Here is a 21950-nt window from a genome sequence, read left to right as displayed (position 1 = left end):
AACCCAGGTCTCCCACATTGCAGGCGGAGTCTTTACCAACTGAGCTATCAGGCCGGGGCTAATATAACTAATGAATAACCTGCTGCTGCTGGTGCTGCTAAGTCGCTTCAGTTGTGTCCGACTCTGTGCGATCCCATAGATGGCAGCCCACCAGGCTCCAAATGCTGCTAATGGACCTGAAGAGCTAAATTTCAAATCATATATAATTTTAACTAACTTAGATGTAATAAACACATGTGGCTATTGGCTACTATATTGAGTTACACAGCTCTATGCCATATTTTAAATGCCATGTCTTATCATACTATCATAAAAAAGGACCATAAACTAGGAATATGTCATATAAGTTTCAGAAACACAGTTCTTCAACTTTCATAACTTTTCTATAACCTGTTTTGTGGAAGAGCTTGGTAACTCAAGCTATGCATTTAAAAAAAGCATTGAAATGGTTTCAGATAGAGACACATTTGCATGTCTGGCCTTCAGTTATACTAGGGGAGGCTCTGCTGAACACCACTGCATTTCTGATTCTTCTTATGAAACTGGGAGGAAATTGGAAAAATGGAGAATAAAAGAATTTAAAAAAATAAACTGACTGGAAAACTGAAATTGAAGCAGGGTCCTCTGTATCAACTTATAGCAAAGCTCTTGGGAAAACAAAACTTTGAAATTCTGACATAAGGTCTTGTGTTATTTGAAGGAAATGAGTATTAGTGCAAGTTTCGCGTTTCAGTGTGAATAGATATGTGGGGATGGAGTGAAGGGAAGGCTGTAAAGAAAGCCTGTCATTGTTCAGAAACAAAAGGATGTGCCTTCCCAACATCTGATGGCACTTTTTAGAGCCTTTAATTTCTTTCCTCCCTTTCTTTTTAGGAACCTGAGACTTTCCTCTGGTTCTGCCTTCTGCTCTCCCTGCTCCTACTTGCAACTCTCCCTGGAATTCACTCAACTAAATAGGGTCCCGAACACTTGGGCTTTGCCATGATCAGTTGCTATTTGATTAATGAACTTCTGTGGGCTTCCAAGGTGACTCAGATGGTAAAGTGCCTGTAATGCAGGAGACCTGAGTTTGATCCCTGGTTTGGGAAGATCCCCTGGAGAAGGAAATGGCAACCCACTCCAGTACTCTTGCCTGGAAAATTCCATGGATGGAGGAGCCTAGTAGGCTACAGTCCATGGGGTCACAAAGAGTCAGACACGACTGAGTAACTTCACTGGTTCACTGCTGGTATCAGTCCCCAGTGGCATTTAAGATTTAAACTAATCTTATCCTTTTGTGTTCAGTACTCCTTGACTTCTTCCCTTATTGACCAAATAAATGATAATATAAAATTTTCACACAGAGATTTGACCCTATGGGTATGCTCAGTCACTTAGTTGCATCCTACTCTTTGTGGCCTCATGGACTGTAGCCCGTCAAACTCCTCTCTCTGTCCATGGGGTTTACTAGGCAAAAATACTGGAGTGGGTTGCCGCTTTCTTCTCTAGGGAATCTTCCCAACCCAGGGATCAAACCTGTGTATCCTGCTTTGGCAGACGGATCCTTTACCTTGGAGCCACCAGGGAAGCCAGAGATTGAATAGGTAAACTTAAAATTGAGTATGTAAATGTGTAAACTGACTCTTCAGTTCATTGCAGAAACCAGCATAACATGGTAAAATGGTAGTCCTCTGATTAATATTAATAATTTAAAAAATAAAAGAAATTGGCTTCAATTAAAAAAGAAAGGCTTAGCTATGATTTTTCAGGGATGAAAAATTGTTCCATAAGTAGCATTAGCCTTTGTTATGTGTTTTGTTTATTGTGTGGGAGAGTGAACTTCCTCTCATGGACCGGATCTAACCTCATTTAAATTCCAGGGGGCATTTCTTAATAGGAATTTTTAAGTACATTTTTACCTACTGGGGTTAGACTAAAAAAAAAAAAAAAACTCATAAATAATACATGTATCTATCTCAAAATCCCACATTCATAAGATTTCTTTAAAAGTCTGTTTGGAATCATGCTGTTTATTGATGAGAGGGGGTATTAAGTACCCTTTTTCTGTAACCACAAGGGCATAGGTAACTGCACTTTTTGCAGACAAATCCTGTCCTAGATCAAACATAAGGACAAAAAGTTCACTGGGATGGGGAAGGGGAGCAGAGGGTGTATTCCTGCAGGATCAGGGAGGAAGGACATCAAAGGAGGAGTGGCTGCAAGGTAAGACTGCAATAGGGATCAGGAGATGGGAGAGGTGTGTAGTCCAGGCCAAGACTGGATTTAGCCTGTGGATATTGGCTATCAGTTGAAACAGGAGAGTGAGCCATCTGAAAGCAGATATGGGTTTTAAAAAGACTACTCTGATTAGCAGGGAGAGACTAGGAAATGACAGAGAAACCAGGAGGCCAATGTGATAATTCAGATAAGAAATGCTGAAGGTCTGAGTTAGGCTGTGGCAGAGTGGACAGGAGAAAGTTACTCAAAAAGTAGGTTCTGGAAAATTAATGGATACAGCAAAAGAGGGATAGGAGGGGCTGTGATGGTAAGATTTTAGTCTTGAGTATGTGGGAAATGAAACACTACATCATCCTCAACCTTTTTTTTTCTTTTTCTCTTTATCTTTATGTGTGTGTGTATATATATATATATATATATGTGTGTGTGTGTGTGTGTGTGTATATACACATATATACAGATATGTTTTTACTGAGATAAAATTAACATACAATATATTAATTTCATGTGTAAACATAATGATTCTATATTTATATATATATATTGCAAAGTGATCACCACAATAAGAACCGTTAGCATCTGCCCCACAGATAGTTACACATTTTCTTTTTCTTGTGATGAGACCTTTGAAGATTTACTCTCTTAGCAAGTTGTAAATATGCAGTCCAGTATTATTAACTATGGTCAGCATGTTGTTCATTACATCCCCAGGACTTGATATTTCTAACTAAAACATAATCTTGTCACAACTGACAGAACTGCCACATGTAAAAACTTCTCCTGCCTTTGCTGTACTCTACATAAAACAGATAGCTTGCATAATTTATTTTTCTTATTTTATTATCTCAATAAACATTCACTGTGCCAGTTTCTGGCTTACTTCCTGTTTTCAAATGTTTTGTTTATATTGTGTGATATTTAAAGATCAAAGGCACCCAATAACCTTGGTAAGGTACTGGTTCAGGGTGCGGTGAGGTTGAAAAGAACCTCAAGGTACCTGTGAATGGAAACTGTCTAACCTTGGGTCACCGAGGTTACCAACCTGCTCCCTGGAGGGGCGCTGGGGTGCCTGGGGGCCTTTGTTTGGCCCACTCTCCAGAAAGTGCAGCTGTCAAAAAATTATCCTAAGTACCACGATGATCCGAAGATTTTCACACCCACCAAGAGGCGCAAGGCAGCTACTGGCAATTGCAAATGAAGTGGCTTTAGGAGTAATCTCAACACAAGGCAGATTTGAGCGATTTCAATCTGTTCCCAGGAGGGAATAACCAAATTGAAAGATTGGTGCTGGCAAGTTCCAGGACCTGGGTTCAGCAAATAAGCTGAAGCAGTGCTTCCAGCAAGGCACACAGACGGTTGGTTCCCGGCCCTCTATGACTCTCCCTCAGGCAGCTACAGGCTGGATTTCAGAGTGTATAATTTTAGCAGAAGAGGTAAGACACCCCTTCTAGTTGCAGTTTGCAGGGAAGCACTATGATCAGAGCTAAGTCAAGGACACTTCTCCAGGAGGGCACAAATGTACCGTGTGAAATCCCAGGTCTAATGACTCTGAATCCTATTTATTTTACTGTCCTATTAGTGAACTCCTATTTTTCTACCCCAGAGAGATTGTATATGATCTGACTCTGAGCCTGTCGCAGACCACCGTGGGCTACAATTTACTGACAAACCAACCTAAAAGGAAGAGTCCTGGTACCTGTCCTATTTCCATATTGTCAAAAAAAAAAAAAAAAGTGAAAAATCCACTTAACCCCAGGCTATCAAAGTACAAATAAGAAAGAGGGAAGGGTCAGAAAGATTCCCAGGAAGAGGAAATGGCCACTCATTCCAGTATTCTTGCCTGGAAAATTCCATGGACAGAGGAGCCTGGCAGGCTACAGTTCATGGGGTCACACAAAGTTGGGCACAGCTGAAGCAACTAAGCACAACAAGAAGTATAAAATGACCTCGTTTTCCTGACTGTATTTATTTAGATTGTATTGTATTATTTATTTATTTAAAAGATATTATATATCTTTTAACCATCCCTAAAGAATGGCTACTTTAGCATGTCATAGTAGCATATTTTTTAAATATGCCTCCTATAAATTTGTAAAGTATGGGCATGGTTTAACTCTAGGAATATTAATTAGGAGTAAAATTGAATTATGTATTTTTATCACTCAAATATTTATGTGATCTAAGAGAAAGATATTTTAATGCTCTGTTTTAAGGTTCAAATGAATTAGCTAAATTTTATTTTTTATAACATTTCCTTTTTCAAATGGATATGCTCATTTATATGACACAAAATTCAAAACCTACAAAGAGAATTAGAATAATTAGCAAAAAAACCACAACAAATTGAAATATTTTGATATACTCATTATTGCATTGAAATATGATTTTGATGTCACATATTTTCTGTAGGAATTCATGGTTAGAAATAAGAAAATTGTTTACAGTAAGGGAGCAAACTTTGCTACCTCAAAATGCCCCTTTGGCATGAGGTTTATAAGAAACAGAAAACTGGAAACTTTTCTTGCTACTTCCCTCTTAACTGCCTAAAAAAATTGAGATAAGTAAACTATTTTGAGGACAGAGCTATCACCAGAAATATCTGCAAAGACTATGGATTAGGTGTGGTGGAGAAAACTTTGAAGGGCCTAGAGATCAGCCTGCTGTGTGACCCATGGTCTCTGCAGGGCCCAGTAAACATGTGTTTACCAAACATTTGCTTTTCCATCTCCCTGTGAATTGCCTTTCTCTTCTCTGAAGGCTATAACCACAAAACCAACATCCTCTTAGGTGAGGGCTCTTAAAGCAACATTCTCTTATGCTTCAGACATTTTGTCCAGTTACTCAATTCTCCCATATATATGCATTATTAAACTTGTGTTTGATTTTCCCATTAATCTCTCTCATGTCAGTTTTCTCAGGTGGCTCAAGCGGTAAAGAACCTGCCTGCCAATGCAGGAACCATAGGAGATGCAAATTCGATCCCTGGGTCAGGAAGATCCCTGGAAGGGAGAAGTGGCAACCCACTCCAGTAGTCTTACCTGGAAAATCCCATAGACAGAGGAGTTTGGCAGGCTACAGTCCATGGGGTCGCAAAGAGTTGGACATGACCAAGCATGCACACATGCTGTCTTACATCAGTTCAACTCATAGGCCAGCTGAGAGTAAAGCCAGCTGCTCCCTCCCAGCCCTGGGTCCTTCCTCCAGGAGGAGGAGCAAGGTTTCGTGAGCACAAAGATGTGTAGTCACGTTGTAGCCACGCGTTTCGGGAAACAAACTCACTCAGAAGGACAATGCAAATAGTGGGGTGCAGTTTATTACACCAGTGGCCCAAGGCAGAGTCTCCTCTTAGCCAAGGGCCCCGATCAGTTTTGTGAAAACCTTATATACCCTAAGTGTATAAGCTTCCCTGAAACTAGTCTGAACAAAGGAAAAAGAAAGATATAATCAAAGTTAACCATGATCACATGCCTTAAGCCTAGGTAGTTAACAGTGGACAATTATCAATAGGCCTGTGGTCATATCCCAATAAGCATAATAGAATGTATGATTCTATTCGGTTACACAGATAATTAGGGTATTCTTTTAGGCACAGTGGATTTGAAAGCTATAGCACCTCCTCTTTCGGGGGAGCCTGCGGCTACACACAGTCCCCTGGGGGCTTTGAATCTCCAACAGCTTCCCAGGCCGAAAAGAAATCCAGAGCTCGAGCTCAGCACATTGTACCCTGTACCATATCTCAGCTGCTTTGTGCTACTCTGGTTGATGAAGTATTCAGAATTGGAAATGTTGAGATTTCACAGGTCACTATTGTGCGGATTATCAGAAATGCAGAGAAGGCTGCAACCAACATTGTTTACAAGATAGATGGCATGACAGCTGCACCCATGGATGTTCGCCAGTGGGTTGACACAGATGATGCCAGCAGTGGAAACACTGTGGTCCCTCCAGAAACATATGTGAAAGTGGCTGGTCATCTGAGATCTTTCCAGAATAATAAAAGCCTGGTAGCCTTTAAGATTATGCCTCTGGAGGATATGAATGAGTTCACCACACGTATTCTGGAAGTAGTCAATGCGCACATGTTGCTGAGCAAGTCGAACAGCCAGCCTTCAGCAGGGAGAGCGCCTATCAGCAATCCAGGAATGGGTGAAGCTGGGAACTTCAGTGGGAATAACTTCATACCAGCAAATGGCCTCACTGTGGCCCAGAACCAGGTGCTGAATTTGATCAAGGCTTGCCCAAAACCTGAAGGACTGAACTTTCAGGATCTCAAGAACCAACTCCAGCACATGTCCGTAGCCTCAATCAAGCTAGCTGTGGATTTTCTAAGCAACGAGGGACACATCTATTCCACCGTGGATGATGATCATTTTAAATCCACAGATGCAGAATAACTGGATCTAATTGGGTACCCGAGATATTTTCCAGTTGGACCTTTTTTTGCAGCCTCTTGTCTCCAGCTGTGCATATAATTGGTGAGTTGACTTCTAGGAAGTAAATTTCATCTATAAAAGATCTCAGCTGACATCCTTTTGAAACTTACTACTACTCTTCTGTGTTTTTGATGGACTTCCCTGGTAGCTCAGATGGTAAAGCGTCTGCCTACAATGCGGAAGACCCGGGTTCGATCCCTGGGTCAGGACGATCCCCTGGAGAAGGAAACGGCAACCCACTCCAGTATTCATGCCTGGAAAATCCCATGGACCGAGGAGCCTGGTGGGCTACAATCCATGGGGTCGCAAAGAGTTGGACACGACTGAGCGACTTCTGTGTGTGTGTGTTTAGGCACAGAGAGCCCTGGGGCTCTTCCTTCTGGGGGCCTGGTTTTCCAGTTTGTATGTCGTTTCCAAATATACTGGGCATATAAGTCCACAGTCCACCCAAGAAGGAGACCTGCTTTCAAGATAGACCTGTTCTGTTTCCTCCTTCAGTCAGAGCAGTGGCAGGTTTCTGCTGCCTTTTCTTCCCACTAAATGGAACATGGAACCCAGCTCTTGCTCCCAGATCCCTTACCTGGAAATGGGCTAATAAATAATCATTTTCCCTTTTTTTTTTAATGTATTTATTTTTTGCCTGCACTATGGCTTTGTTGCAGTGGTCAGGCTTTCTCTAGTTGCAGTAAGCCAGGCTACTCTTCCTTACAGTACGCAATGCAGGCTTCTCGTTCTGGTGGCTTCTTGCTGTGGAGCACAGGTTCTAGGCTCGTGGGCTCAGTAGTTGTGAAGTTTGGACTTCTTCCCAGACCAGGGATCAAACCCATGTCTCCTGCATTGTCAGGTAAATTCTTAACCACTGAACCACCAGAGAAGTTCCCTTATCTTACTCCTAAACAACCAGGATGGAACTCTTTCGATATTTCAAAATTGTAGAGACAGCTATCTTGATAAAACATCTGTTTCAAAATTCTGACCTTGAGAGAACAGAAGTGTTCCTAAGGCGGAAACTTGAAGTTATAACTCTTATCATGTCATTGAAAAGTAAACTAAGCCCACATCACCTGAGCTTTTGTTCAAAGTAGAACCTAAAATTGAAAGAGGAAAAAAGGAAAAAGATGCCTTTTAAAACTCAAGCAGACAACAAAGGAAACTATAAGCAGGGTGAAAAGACAGCCTTCAGAATGGGAGAAAATAATAGCAAATGAAGCAACTGACAAAGAATTAATCTCAAAAATATACAAGCAACTCCTGCAGCTCAATTCCAGAAAAATAAACAACCCAATCAAAAAATGGGCCAAAGAACTAAACAGACATTTCTCCAGAGAAGACGTGCAGATGGCTAAAAAACATATGAAAAGATGCTCAGCATCACTCATTATCAGAGAAATGCAAATCAAAACTACAATGAGGTACCATTTCATGCCATGACTGCTATCAAAAAGTCTACAAAAAATAAATGCTGGAGAGGGTGTGGAGAAAAGGGAACCCTCTTACACTGTTGGTGGGAATGCAAACTAGTACAGCCACTATGGAGAACAGTGTGGAGATTCCTTAAAAAACTGGAAATAGAACTGCCATACGACCCAGCAATCCCACTGCTGGGCATACACACCGATGAAACCAGAGTTGAAAGAGACACATGTACCCCAATGTTCATCGCAGCACTGTTTACAATAGCTAGGACATGGAAGCAACCTAGATGTCCATCGGCAGACGAATGGATAAGAAAGTTGTGGTACATATACACAGTGGAATATTACTCAGCCATTAAAAAGAATACATTTGAATCAGTTCTAATGAGGTGGATGAAACTGGAGCCTATTATACAGAGTGAAGCAAGTCAAAAAGAAAAACACCAATACAGTATACTAATGCATATATACGGAATTTAGAAAGATGGTAACAATAACCCTATATGCGAGATAGCAAGAGAGACACAGATGTATAGAACAGTCTATTGGACTCTGTAGAAGAAGGTGAGGGTGGGATGACCTGACAGAATAGCATTGAAACATGTATATTATCATATGTGAAGCAGATTGCCAGTCCATGTTCAATGCATGAGACAGGGTGCTCAGGGCTGGTGCACTGGGATGACCCAGAGGGATGGGATGGGAAAGGAAGTGGGAGCGGGGTTCAGGATGGGAAACAGATGTACACCCGTGGCTGATTCATGTCAGTGTATGGCAAAAACCACTACAATATTGTAAAGTAATTAGCCTCCAATTAAAATAAATTAATTTAAAAAAATAAAAACAAAAAAGATGTGAAAAAATTTTAAAAAACTCAAGCAGAAAAACTATGAGATCTCTGTCTATGTCTATCTATATGTAAGTATGTCTGTGTGATTATTGTACATATGAAATGTGCCTAACACCTGATGGTGTTATCAAAATTAATTTGTAAAAGAGCTCTATTTAACTGACTTAAAGTAAGCACTTACAAGTCAAATATTTCTAAGTGTAATTAGACTAGCCCAAAGTTTAAAAAGATCACATGATCTAGGATTAATCTTTAATGAATGAGAATAAGTTGATGCCTTAATTAATATGAATATGTTTTTAAGTCATCAATATTAAGTATAATTGTACCTACATTAGCTGAAAGTCAATAAGCTCATGTTATCTCTATTACGTGGAGAAGGACATGGCAGTCCACTCTGGTGTTCTTGCCAGGAAAATACTATGGACAGAAGAGTGGGCTACAGTCCATGGGGTTGCAGAGAGTCGGACATGACTGTATGCATGCATGCATCTCTGGAGAATCCCAGGGACGGGGGGAGCCTGGTGGGCTGCCGTCTATGGGGTTGCGCAGAGTCGGACATGACTGAAGCGACTTAGCAGCAGCAGCAGCAGCAGCATGCATTTCTGTTACAAAATTTGTTAACAAGAAAGTTAACAGTATGATGATATTTTCAGAAGTAATAAAGAGATAAATGAGAAAAATATTTTTGGGTGAAGTCTTTATGGATAATTATGTTTCATCATATGTCTATCTAAAAATAGTTTCTCCAGATTTTTGGTGACTTGAAACTTTTAAGTTCTGCTAAATTAACTGATGAAATTTATTGACTTTCTAGATCATTTTTGATAAGATAAAATACTGAAACATTGCTAAAGAAGTTTATGTTATTTACTTTTGATGTCTTATTACAGAAAAACTAAATATGTTTGAGGCTTTTAATAAATATATTTTGTGCTTTATTGAAATGCTGTACTACTAAATGGTATATATGTATATGTGTATATATATATATATATATATAACAGCTGAGTTACCAGGGAAGCCCTATATATATTTATAGACATTAGTTTTTGTCTTTTGATAAAAGAATTTCATGTGTGATTAAAACCAACTGATATTAGATTGAATTTAATCAAATGAGTGAATTTTAATATTAAAAATGAAATGATGCAAAACTGGAATTTGGGGGTTTTTTCCTCTGATGAGAAGACAAACTTTTCTTAAAATATTGACCTCTTTTGATAACAGATTGTGAAGTTTCTTTACCCTTTAACTAATCTGTTGCAACTTTCTGCATTTGTCTTTGGAATCCTTTATTGTCACTTTGGTTAAGTGAATAAATACTGTTTCACAGTGACTTATGATCCTACTTGACCAAACATTTAAAACCTTTTGGTATTTTTTTTTTTTTTTTTTGCAAACTTTCTCAAGTCAAATTCTAAATGAAGTTATTTTGGCCTCTAGTTAACTTTGAGATGCTTCAGAGGGCCCTCAAATTAGGCTGATTTTGTATGTCAAATTATATAGGAAACATTGTCAAATGAGTAATGATAAACTTCTTAGTTATTCATTCATTATATGAATGAATATTATTAATATAAATGTTCTAGAAATTATATGAAATTCCTAAAATTTGAAATGTCCTGGTATGTTGTCAGTCATAATTCTAGTTATTATCTTAAAATGTCGTCTGTCACAGAAGTAGCCAAATTTTCTTAACAATTGCATTGTAATTAAATCTTTAGCCATGCTTTTAAGTCTTTTGTCATTTATATACAGTTATTGCTTTATTCTGACGCTTTTATAAGAATGTTTGTAAATGACTTGCCTTTATGCTCCAAAATGAATTAGACTCTGTAACAAAAGTATTTCCACCTTGTATGCAGGCTAATCAATGTGGTAACTCCAGTTATTGTTAATCAATAATCACTTCCTACTCTTCCCCGGCACCCACACCCCTGCCAATCTCCACTCCCTGCCCCCTCCCCTGCCACACACAGGGGGACTGAATTTTCCTGACACTTGACTTTGATTTGGCCATATGTTTTGCTTTATCAGCAGAACATTAAGAGGAAGTGATAATCAAAAGCTGAATGTACTTGCACAATTGAATCTGTTCTTGCATTTTTGCTGTCCCAATGGGCACATGCCTGGACTAGCCCACAGGTAAATAGAACCCATCTAGCTCTGATAAGCTGCCACAACTAAGCCTAGCCAACCTCAGAAACATGAAAAATAATGGTTTCATGGTTTCTTGAAGGACTGAGTTTTTGCAGTAGTTTGTTACATATAATTATCTTGGCAACTGATAACTGATAAAGATGTTGTAGGAAGGGGAACTCCCGAGAGTGGGCTTTTGTCTAACATTTGTAAATGAATTGTTCAAGGAGACATATGTATCAACAAAGCAAAAGACTTTCTTGGTGTTTAAAAATTCATTAATTTATTTTTAGCTCTGCTGGGTCTTCACTGCTACATGGGCTTTTCTCTAGTTGCAGTGAGTAGGGGCTACCCTCATGTGGTGTGTGGGCTTCTGATTGTGGTGACATCTCTTGTTGCAGAGCACCAGCTCTAGGGCATGAGGACTTCGGTAGTTGCAGCATGCTCATTAGGTACTGTTCCTGGGTTTAGAGCACAAGCTCAGTAGTTGTGGTGCACAGGCTTTGTTGCTCCATGGCATGTGGGGTCTTCCTGGACCAGGGTTCAAACCTATGTCTCCTACACTGGCAGACAAATTCTTTACCACTGAGCCACCAGGGAAGCCCTGCAAAATACTTTATTGGGAAGAGGTGTCTGGGCAGAGTGCAGTAGGGTTAGGGAACCCAGGACAACTGCACCATGTGGCTCACTGTCTCAGGTTTTATGGTATTGGGGTTAATTTCCCAGTTGTTTCTTGCCAGTCATCTTACTTGGCCTATATTTGGTCTGACATAGGCTCCTTCCTGGTGGTGTGCACATCTCTCAGTGGATGGATTCCGTCACAAAGGATTGTGGGAGATTGGTAGGATAATATTATTAGTTGTCATCTCCTCGCTCCTTTAGGCCCCTTTTGAATTCTCCTGGTTGGTTTTTGGCAGTGTCATCTTATTCCTTATCAGAACTTCCTTTCGTGAGACAACTATATGAGTAGTTATCATAATGCTTGGCCAACTCAAGTGGTTTTGGTCAATGTTTCCCTAGCAGAGACACCAATAATAAATGCAAGGGACAGACTGCCTTGCCTGGGTGTAAGTTTCAGCTGTTATACACTAACCACCTGACTTGCACACTGAACCTCTCTGGGCCTGTTTCACAGTGTTTTCTAACATGGAACATAAAAACAAGAGTGCTCTAGAAAAACATTTTCTCTAGGAAAAAAATGACTTTGGACTAACTGGTAAGCTTGACAATGTGGAAATCATGTTGAGAGATTAATGTAGTATGTAGGAAGATTTAATAGTAGTTAGGCATAAAAATGAAAAAAAATGAGGCAAGAATTGCCTTGTGAAAAGCAGAATTTATATTAAATGAAAACCATTGATGTGATAATCATAGTATATTACTTGACTCAGCAGCAAACAGTCATAATGTTGTAAATGCTGAATATTGATATGAACAATGTAGGGGAGCAGAATTTGCCATCCCAAAATATGCCTCTTTGGCAAAAGGATTATTTTAAGCTGGTTATTTTTAAGAAACTCCAGGTACAGGAGATCTGAAAACTGTGAAGAAGTTACCCTTTTGTAAGAGACATTTACCTGTATAAGAGAACTCTCCAATACTATATGATAATCACTTATGTGGGTGCATGCGTGCTCAGTTGTATCTGACTCTTTGCAACCCCATGGACTGTAGCCTGCCAGATTATATGTGGAATCTAAAAAATAGTACAAATGAATTTATTGACAAAACGGAAACAAAAACACAGACACAAACTTATGGTTACCAAAGAGTAAGGGAGGGAAGGATAAATTAAGAGTGTATAATTAAAAGTTACACACCACTATATAAAAACTACAAGGATTTATTGTATAGTACAGGGAACTATAATCTATATCTTATAATAATCTATGATAGGAAAGAATCTGAAGAAAACAATATATATATGAATTGCTTTGCTATACACCTGAAACTAAGACAATTTATAAATCAACTAATACTTCAGTTAAAAAAAGATAAACCTTCATTTGTAAGGATATCTCCCTCACTGTACCAGGAAGAGTATGATAAATTTACCTCTAGAAACTCCTATCAGTGGAGACGGGAATGACTTAGATTTGCACAACGACCTTACTCTTGTTTATTGTACTTTGTACTTTTCCTGGTAAACCACCATAACTGACTCCCCCCGCTCCCAACTTTTTTTGTCTTTAGCTGAAGATGGTATTTAAGGTGGTGGCTTTGGTAATTTTGGTGAGCTACTCAGTTTTCTTTGGCGTCCCCCATATTTTCAGGAGGTATACATGTTATTAAGCTTTCCTTTTCTCCTTTTATTGTGTCTTTTGTCAATTTTATTATTAGACCAACCAAAGAACCTAGAAAGATAGAAGGAATATTTTTTCTTCACTAACACAAAAATTATGCTACATTTACATTGAAAAGTAGAAGCAAGGGGAACATCACGGCTCTATATTTACATTTACCCTCATTTCTAAGGAGAGGGAAATGGCAACCCACTCTAGTACTCTTGCCTGGAAAATCCCATGGACAGAGGAGTGTGGTGGGCTACAGTCCATGAGGTCGCAAAGAGTCAGACACAATTGAGTGACTTCACCTCAAGTTTCTAAACGTTATCCCTTAAAAAAAAAACACAAAGCTTTCTTTTCTATATGTAATTTTATTTATTTGTTTATTTATTTTTGGTTGTGCTGGGTCATTGCGGCACACAGTCTTCTCTAGTTGTGGTGAGTGAGGGCTATTCTCTAGTTGCAGTACACAGGCTCCTTATTGCAGCGGCTTCTCTTGTTGCAGAACATCGGCTCTAGGGTGTGTGGTCTTCAGTAGGTGCAGCTCCCAGACTTTACAGCGCAGGCTCAATAACTGCGGCTCATGGGCTTGGTTGCTCTGCAGCATGTGGGATTTTGCAGTATCAGGGATCAAACCCATGTCTCCACCATTGGCAGGAGGATTCTTTACCACTGAGTCACCAGGGAAGCCCTCAACTTTATCACGTTTGACATTCGGGGCCACATAAGTCCTTGTTGGAGGGGCTATACTGCACCCTGTAGGATATTCAGCAACATCCCTAGTCTCTATCTACTAGAAGCCGGTAGCACCCTCTCCAGTTCAAAATCACCAGTCTGCCCTAATTAAAGAGTGGTATTATAATGTCTAAAATTATTGAAGTTTTGAGGATGTAAAAGTATGTTTCAATTACTTATTTTGCACCTTATTTGGGAAATATCCCTCTGAATAATGTATTCTCCTGAAGACTGGAGCTTAAGAGATGGCCATGTGTAACTACTCTGCAATAAAATTTGGATTTATCATTTATTTACACTAACAATCCTCATGTTAACAATAATAATATCGCATTACAGGTTTGTTTATACAGGCTTATTGGCTCTAAACTCCCTAACAATATTTTTCTACCTCTGGGTTCGGGAATAGCACCTTTCACATGGGAAATTTATTTCCTACTTTCAGGGAGACAGGGAGATCTAAGTGTCCCTCTTACATGGGCCATTTCTTTAGTTACTTTTATTTAAAGTAATTAATATGGGGTGGGGGGGACTTCACTGGAGGTCCAGTGGTTACTGGGAATTAAAAAAGTAAGGGCTATGAACTGAATTATGTTCCCCACTAGATTCACATTTTGAAGCTTCAACCTCCAATGTCACTCTATTAGGAGATACAACCTGTATAGAGGTAGTTAAAGGAGGTCATAAGGGTAGGGCCCTAATCTGATAAGATTAGTGTTTTATAAAAAGAAGGGGGAGAGCTTGCTCTCTGTCCACCATGCAAAGACAGTGAGAAGGCAGCCATCTGCAAGCCAGGAAGACAGCTCTCATTAAAAAAGAATCCTGCCAAACCTTGGTCTCTGTTCTAACGTCCAGAACTGACAAAGTAAATTTCTGTTGCATAGTATCTGATGCACATTTCCTTAGTTTTTTTTTTTTTACAAATGCCCAAATCACCACCAAATGCAAGAAATTAACTAATTGATGACCACGAGCACATAGCTCCCAGACCTACTGTCACTTAAGGATTGATAATGTTAACCCCTGTTACCTCACCATCAATCAATCAGAGAATTATGCATGAACTGACCTCATACCCTGGGACTCCCCCTCCCCAACCTTGCCTTTGATAAAAAGTCCTTTCAAAAAACCCATCAGGGAGTGTTTTGAGCACTAGCTGCCCTGGACCTCTTGCGTGGCACTCTGCAATAAATGTTGCACTTTTTTTCCACCATAATTGGGAGTCAGTAAATTGGCTTTACTACATGCAGGTGAGCAGATCCAAGTTTGGTTTGGCAATGTGACTTTTATACTGTGCTTTTCACAGGGTGTCCAGGTCAGAATAGAGGCAGAGTAGGATAGTGATTGCCCTTCCCAGGTGGCACTAGTAGTAAAGAACCTGCCTGCCAATGCAAGTGATATAAGAAATGCACGAATTCAATCTGTGGATCAGGAAGAACCCCTGGAGGAGGGCATAGCAGTCCACTTTAGTATTCTTGCCTGGAGAATCCCGTGGATAGAGGAGCCTGGTGAGCTAAAGTCCATAGAGCTGCAAAGAGTCAGACAGGACTGAAGTGACTTAGCACACAAGCATGCAGGTCAGTGATTAAAAAACAGGTACTGGAATCAAATCCTGGGTTCAAATCCCCACTTTATTACCAGTCATATGATTTTGAGCAGGTTACTAAATCTCTCCATGGAGGACTTCCGTGCCCTCCTTTGTAAAACAGGGATTAAAACAGTGCTTACTTCATGGGGTAAATGTAAGGATGAAGTGAAATAATAGATGCCAAACACTGAAAAGAGTGCTCAGAATAGACAGAAGTATCAAGAGAAATGTCTTCTTGCAAGAATATTGATTATGGAAGACTTACTTTGTGAAGCTGAAAAGGAACATGAAACCAGAGTGTGGCTGAGCGTTGACCACCAGATAAGCAAACCCTGCACTGCTCTGAAAGTGAAAGTGAAAGTGAAGTCCTGTCCGACTCTTTTGCTCTACCAAAACTCATTTAAGAATGATGGTTTTCAGGGACTCCCCCACCAGTCCAGCAGTTAAGACTCTGCACTCCCAATGTGGGGGGGGTGCGGGGCACAAATTCAATCCCTTGTCCAGGAACTAAGATCCTGTAAGGAGTGGCAAAAAATAAAAAATTAAAACAAAAAAATGGTTTCCAATTCCCTCATTCTAAATCCCTTGGCTTCCTCTCCATTTAGAAATCAAAGCTATTGACCTTTCCTCCTTCACCAGGATCCTTTGAAGTGCATGTTTTACTCTAATCTTTAGTGGAGCTTCGGGGCCTCAGTAATTCGTCAGCTCCTTTTATCATGCCACAGCACTTCTGATCAAACAGAATTTGAGGAGAAGGCAGAATCCATCCTGTCAAACAGTAGACAAAGAAACTCTCATAATATCTCAGTGTTCTCACATGGCCTCAAGTCTTAGGTGTCCTGGAATGCTCCTAATCGGTAGAAAGGCACCAAGTGTCTTGAATATAGAAAACAGACACATAATAAAAGGACAAGTTTGGCTGTTAAATGTATCCATGTCTTAAAAGTTCGAATTGTACTGATTGCATTTTTAAAAATGATTTTATAGTATGGGTTGATAGAGGGATCAGCACATTTTTTCCTGCAGAAGGTTGGGTAGTAAATGTTAATGTTTTAGGTTTTTTTGGACTATATAGTCTTTGTCTCAACTATTCATCTCTGTCAGTGTAGGGAGAGCAGCCACAGGCAGTAATGAACAAATGGGTGTGACTGTGTTGCAATATGTGTTATTTACAAAAGCAGGTGGAGAGCCGGTTTTGGCCCAAGGGGCATAATTTGCCAAACACTAGCCTAGTAGTTTCTCAAACTTGAGTCATGCCTGTACCACCTTCATAGTTACTTCTAAATCTATGCACGTCTATAATCGTGTTGATTATAAAATTACCATTCTATTTTTAAATAAAGTGAAAGTTGTTCAGTGGTGTCTGACCCTTTGCGACCCCATTAACTGTAGCCTGCCAGGCTCCTCTGTTCATAGAATTCGCCAGGTCAGAATACTGGAGTGGGTAGCCGTTGCCTTCTCCAGGGGACCTTCCCAACCCAGGGATCGAACCCAGGTCTCCTGCATTGCAGGCAGATTCTTTATCAGCTGAGCTACCAGGATAAGTAGACTGTAAAATATAAATATTATTAAGTAAAAGGAAAATTAGAATAGCTTGTACTAAAAAGGTTACCTTAAAAAATAAACACAATTGAAACCGAGCATCACAATTAAAAGGCTAATGAAGAAATCAACAAGGTAGCAGAGTAGAAGGATATGACCTCACCTCTTAACAAAAACACCAAAATCACAACTAACTATTGAACAATAATAAACCAAAAAATGCTGCTGCTGCTGCTGCTAGGTCGCTTCATTCATGTCTGACTCTGTGAGACCCCAGAGACAGCAGCCCACCAGGCTCCCCCTGGGAGAGGGGATTCTCCAGGCGAGATCACTGGAGTGGGTTGCCATTTCCTTCTCTAATGCATGAAAGTGAAAAGTGAAAGTGAAGTCGCTCAGTTGTGTCCGACTCTTAGTGACCCCATGGACTGCAGCCCACTAGGCTCCTCCGTCCATGGGATTTTCCAGGCAAGAGTACTGGAGTGGGGTGCCATTCCCTTCTCTGCAAAAAATGCTGGAACCTACCAAAAAAGATACCCTACATCCAAAGATAAATAAGAAGACACAATGAATTGATAAGAGGAGCACAATTGCAATAAAATGCTAATTGACATTTGTAGAAATGAGGTTTACCTATAAAGACAAAGGTCCCTAACAGAGCTAGTCTCAACTGTACCTCGCTCATTCCACCTTAGCCATTGTGGCCTTAAGATCTCTCCTTATGTCATCCCCATCATTATAGCACCTGTTGTTGTTGTTCAGTCGCTAAGTCACGTCCAACTCTTTGCAACCCCATGGACTGCAGCACACCAGGCTTCCTTGTCCTTCACCATTCCCTGGAGTTTGCTCAAACTTCATAGTCCACTGAGTCAGTAATGCTACCCAACCATCTCATCCTCTGTCGACCCCTTCTCCTCCTGCCTTCAATATTTCCCAGCTGCTGCTGCTGCTGCTAAGTTGCTTCAGTAGTGTCCAATTCTGTGCGACCCCATAGACAACAGCCAACCAGGCTCCCCTGTCCCTGGGATTCTCCAGGCAAGAACACTGGAGTGGGTTGCCATTTCCTTCTCCAATGCATTAACGTGAAAAGTGAAAGTGAAAATGAAACCTGTCCAACTCTTAGCGACCCCATGGACTGCAGCCTACCAGTCTCCTCCATCCATGGGATTTTCCAGGCAAGAGTACTGGAGTGGGTTGCCATTGCCTTCTCCAATATTTCCCAGCATCAGAGTCTTTTTCAATGAGTTAACCCTTTGCATCAGGTGGCCAGAGTAATGGAGCTTCTGCTTCAGCATCAGTCCTTCCAATGAATATTCAGGATTGATTTCCTTTATGATTGACTGGTTTGATCTCCCTGCAATCCAAGGGACTCTCAAGAGTCTTCTCCTGTACCGCAGTTCAAAGGCATCAGTTCCTTGGTGCTCAGCCTTCTTTACAGCCCAACTCTCACATCCCTGCATGACTACAGGAAAAACAATAGCTTTGACTACACGGATCTTTGTCGGCAAAGTGATGTGTCTGCTTTTTAATATGCTGCCTGGGTTTGTCTGCAGACACCATATGCAGTGATTTTGGAGCCCAAGAAAATAAAGCCTGCCACTTTTTCATGTGCATGAGCTATTTTGCCCACCCAGACTGTTTGTCCTGCTTCTTTACCTGGTTAACTCTGTCAAGGAGGAAGACATTTTCTTCTACTGCTCCAGGTTCTTCTGGCTAAATTGACAAGAGATAGATTAACAGGAGAAAGTCAAACAAAAGTTTAATAACATGTATACATGTAGAGACCATGGAGAATTGAGTAACTCTCACCTTAAATACCATCTTCAGCGAAGACAAAAGAGGATGTTGGGTGTAGTGGTTTGGAATTTCAAAGGGGAGGAAGCTAATTTACATTACAATGAAAAAGCAAATGTTTGGTAAACAGAAGTTCACTGGGCTCTGCAGAGACAAAGGCACGCAGAGCGGACTCTCATCTCTAGGCTCTGCCAAGTTTTCCCCACCACACTCAATCCATAGTCTTTGCAGATATTGCTGGTGATTGCTGTATTCTGGGAACAGGTCTTCAGTCTAAATTCTTTTAGAGAGTTCCCTGATGGATCAATGGTCAAAAATTTGCCTACCAATGAAGAAGACTTGGGTTTGATCCCTGGTTTGGGAAGGTTCCATATACCATGGGGCAACTAAACCTTCCAGTCACAACTTCTGAACCCCATGCTCCCTAGAGCCTGTGCTCCACAAGAGAAGCCACTGCAGTGCAACTAGAGAGTAACACCCACTCTTTGTGACAAAAGAAAAGTCCGAGCAGCAGCAAAGACCCAGCAGAGGCAAAACTTAATTAATTTTTAAAAAATGGGTTAAAGAAAGTGTTGTTTTAATGAAAAGCATGTTGTTAAATAGATGCTGCTTCACTAGTTTCAGTCTTTACTCAAGTGTCTCTTCTCGATGGGGTTCATTCTTGACTACATTGACAATTGCAATCTGCCAACACCTCCTCCAGGAACTCTTGACCACTCTTTCCCTAGTCTTTTTTCCTCTTTCCAGAACACTTACTGCCTTCCAACATTCAATTTGTTGGTTGATGATTTATTGTTTATCTCTGCACTAGAACTTCCACAAGGAGGAACCTTTGTCTTTTTTCTTCACAGACACATCCCTTCTGTCTAGAACAGTACATGGCCATATTTGAACTCAATATATACATGCTGGATAAAAGATTTAAAGGCAACATAGACTACAAAATTCCTTCTTATAGAAATGCTATGAACTACAAACATTTAACAAAAACCCGAGCAAAAAAAGAGGGGAATAGCAAATGTATAAAAGATATTATCTTAATATCATACCTGGGGCAAAGGAACAGAAAGAGTTAAACTATGGCACTAAGAAGTAAGCTGGGTTTACTTCTTGGTGCATGTCTAGGCAACATAGGAACAGTCCTACGAAGGAAAAATTCAGGCTCTAATTCCAATTCCTATTGTGATTTGCATGGAATTAGCAAGATGCTTTTCCATTTATGAATCTGAAAGTCTTAATTTAATAAGAGATGTTTAATAAGAAATCAATATTTTGTCTTCAAAAGGCACATTTCAGAATGAAGCTTGTGCTGTCACCTTATTACTGTAGAGGCCACATAACTGACTCAGTGTTAAATCACCTAATTTCATTAAACTAATGTCAAAGTTAATAAAACATGGAAACCTTATATATATATATATATCTTTACATGGTTTACATCTTGAAACTCGAAAACTATAACATATATAACTTTTCACTTAGTGTATTTTCTAAAGAGGTATGCAGTCTCTTCCATATGTGAATACATATTTCTTTTCAGAAATTAATGTAAACAATCAACCATGTTTTATAAAATAGGTTTTTCTGGGCATTGCATGTTCAAATTGGTTTATAGGCAATCTTAGACCACTTTAAATGTTCAAGAAGCACATTATTAAAAGAAACCTTCCAGTGGAAAGAGAATTAACTTAAACACCTGTTTTCCTTTCATTTGAACCCTCTTGGGGATATGGTATGCTAATTTTGCTTCTTTTCTGTTCTCAGAGCAATTGAAAAAAAAGAAATTCTTTCATGTTTGGATTTAAGCAGACAGTAGAAAACGCAGCTGTAAATTATCAATATGAATGAAAAAGCCCTCAACTGATGACAACTTTCATTTTGTTGACACATAGGAAACTTTCTCTTGCTCCATATAGGTAAATGTTTTCTCTTTCATTATGTGATCTTTATAATTGATGTTCCAAACCAGTACCTATTCACTCTTATTCAAAAAGGCAAGACATCTTTTTTGCTTAATATCAGCCAACACCCCAACTGGAAACAATGAAGGGCTGGTCTTCTGAGTTCTTCCTTTTATGTCAATAGAGTCCCACTTCCATGACAACTGTGAAATAACTAGTGTTGCCAGAAATGCCATAAAATTGTTTAACTCTGTTAAATATATTCTTTTAAGATTCTGTTAAAAATGACACTGTATATGTGTATAGTACAAAAAAGAACTCAATGAACCATTCATTTGCTTAAAATTTCAACTTACTTTCATCAGGTAGAAAATTTTTTTGTAAAATTGCTTATTAACCATTTGTTGAAATAACATTAATTTTCTATGTTTATTGGTCTTCAAAAATCCCAGTTATCATTTTTTAGAATAGAAAAGGCACAGAGTTGAGAGATAAAAAGTAACCACTGGGGTCTCACCTTCCAGCCCAATTACACATTTGATGTTCAGTCTTGGACATGTCATTTGGTCTTGTTGAACCTTGGTTTCTTCATCTGCAAAACAAAAGAACTATACTATATTATGCCTTAGGGCTTTCTCAGTGTATAAATCATCCAAATATTAGTTTTTAAACTCATTTTTAAATTCTTAGAGAAGTGTTATTAACAATTATCCTAGAAATATTATTTTATTTTTTTAAAAGTTTGTGATACATAGGCACAGTTTTATATCAGTTGTGCAAATGGAAGAGGAACTTGTTGACAGGAAAATAATTGGATTGGAGCCATGGACACCCAAGAGTAAAACTCTCAGATTCATGCTCCACAGTTCCTAAATTGACCAACCTGTACAACTTTAGATGATACCAGCAGATCAAGAATTTATATGAGGAACTTGCCTCATGGTCTGTTGGTTAAGAATCTGCCTGCCAATGCAGGGGACACAGGTTCAATCCCTGGTCCAGGAAGATCCCACATGCCGAGGAGCAACAAAGCCAGTGTGCCACAAATACT

At 39.6% G+C, this 21950-nt stretch overlaps 1 protein-coding gene across 1 annotated transcript; it reads left to right on the top strand.

Moving 5' to 3' along the window:
- Positions 1-2128: 2128 nt before the first annotated feature.
- Positions 2129-6686, top strand: LOC102391170 (replication protein A 32 kDa subunit-like). The gene is made up of 2 exons (XM_025290760.3): positions 2129-2202; positions 5804-6686. Exons 1-2 carry the CDS (start codon positions 2129-2131, stop codon positions 6609-6611), a joined length of 882 nt encoding a protein of 293 aa, XP_025146545.2. The 3' UTR covers positions 6612-6686.
- Positions 6687-21950: the final 15264 nt, after the last annotated feature.

Source organism: Bubalus bubalis, chromosome 8 (genome assembly GCF_019923935.1).
Source record: "Bubalus bubalis isolate 160015118507 breed Murrah chromosome 8, NDDB_SH_1, whole genome shotgun sequence".
NCBI classification, from domain to species: Eukaryota; Metazoa; Chordata; class Mammalia; order Artiodactyla; family Bovidae; genus Bubalus; species Bubalus bubalis.
Note: the sequence above shows the minus strand (reverse complement) of the source record. Positions and strands in the feature narration are given on the sequence as shown.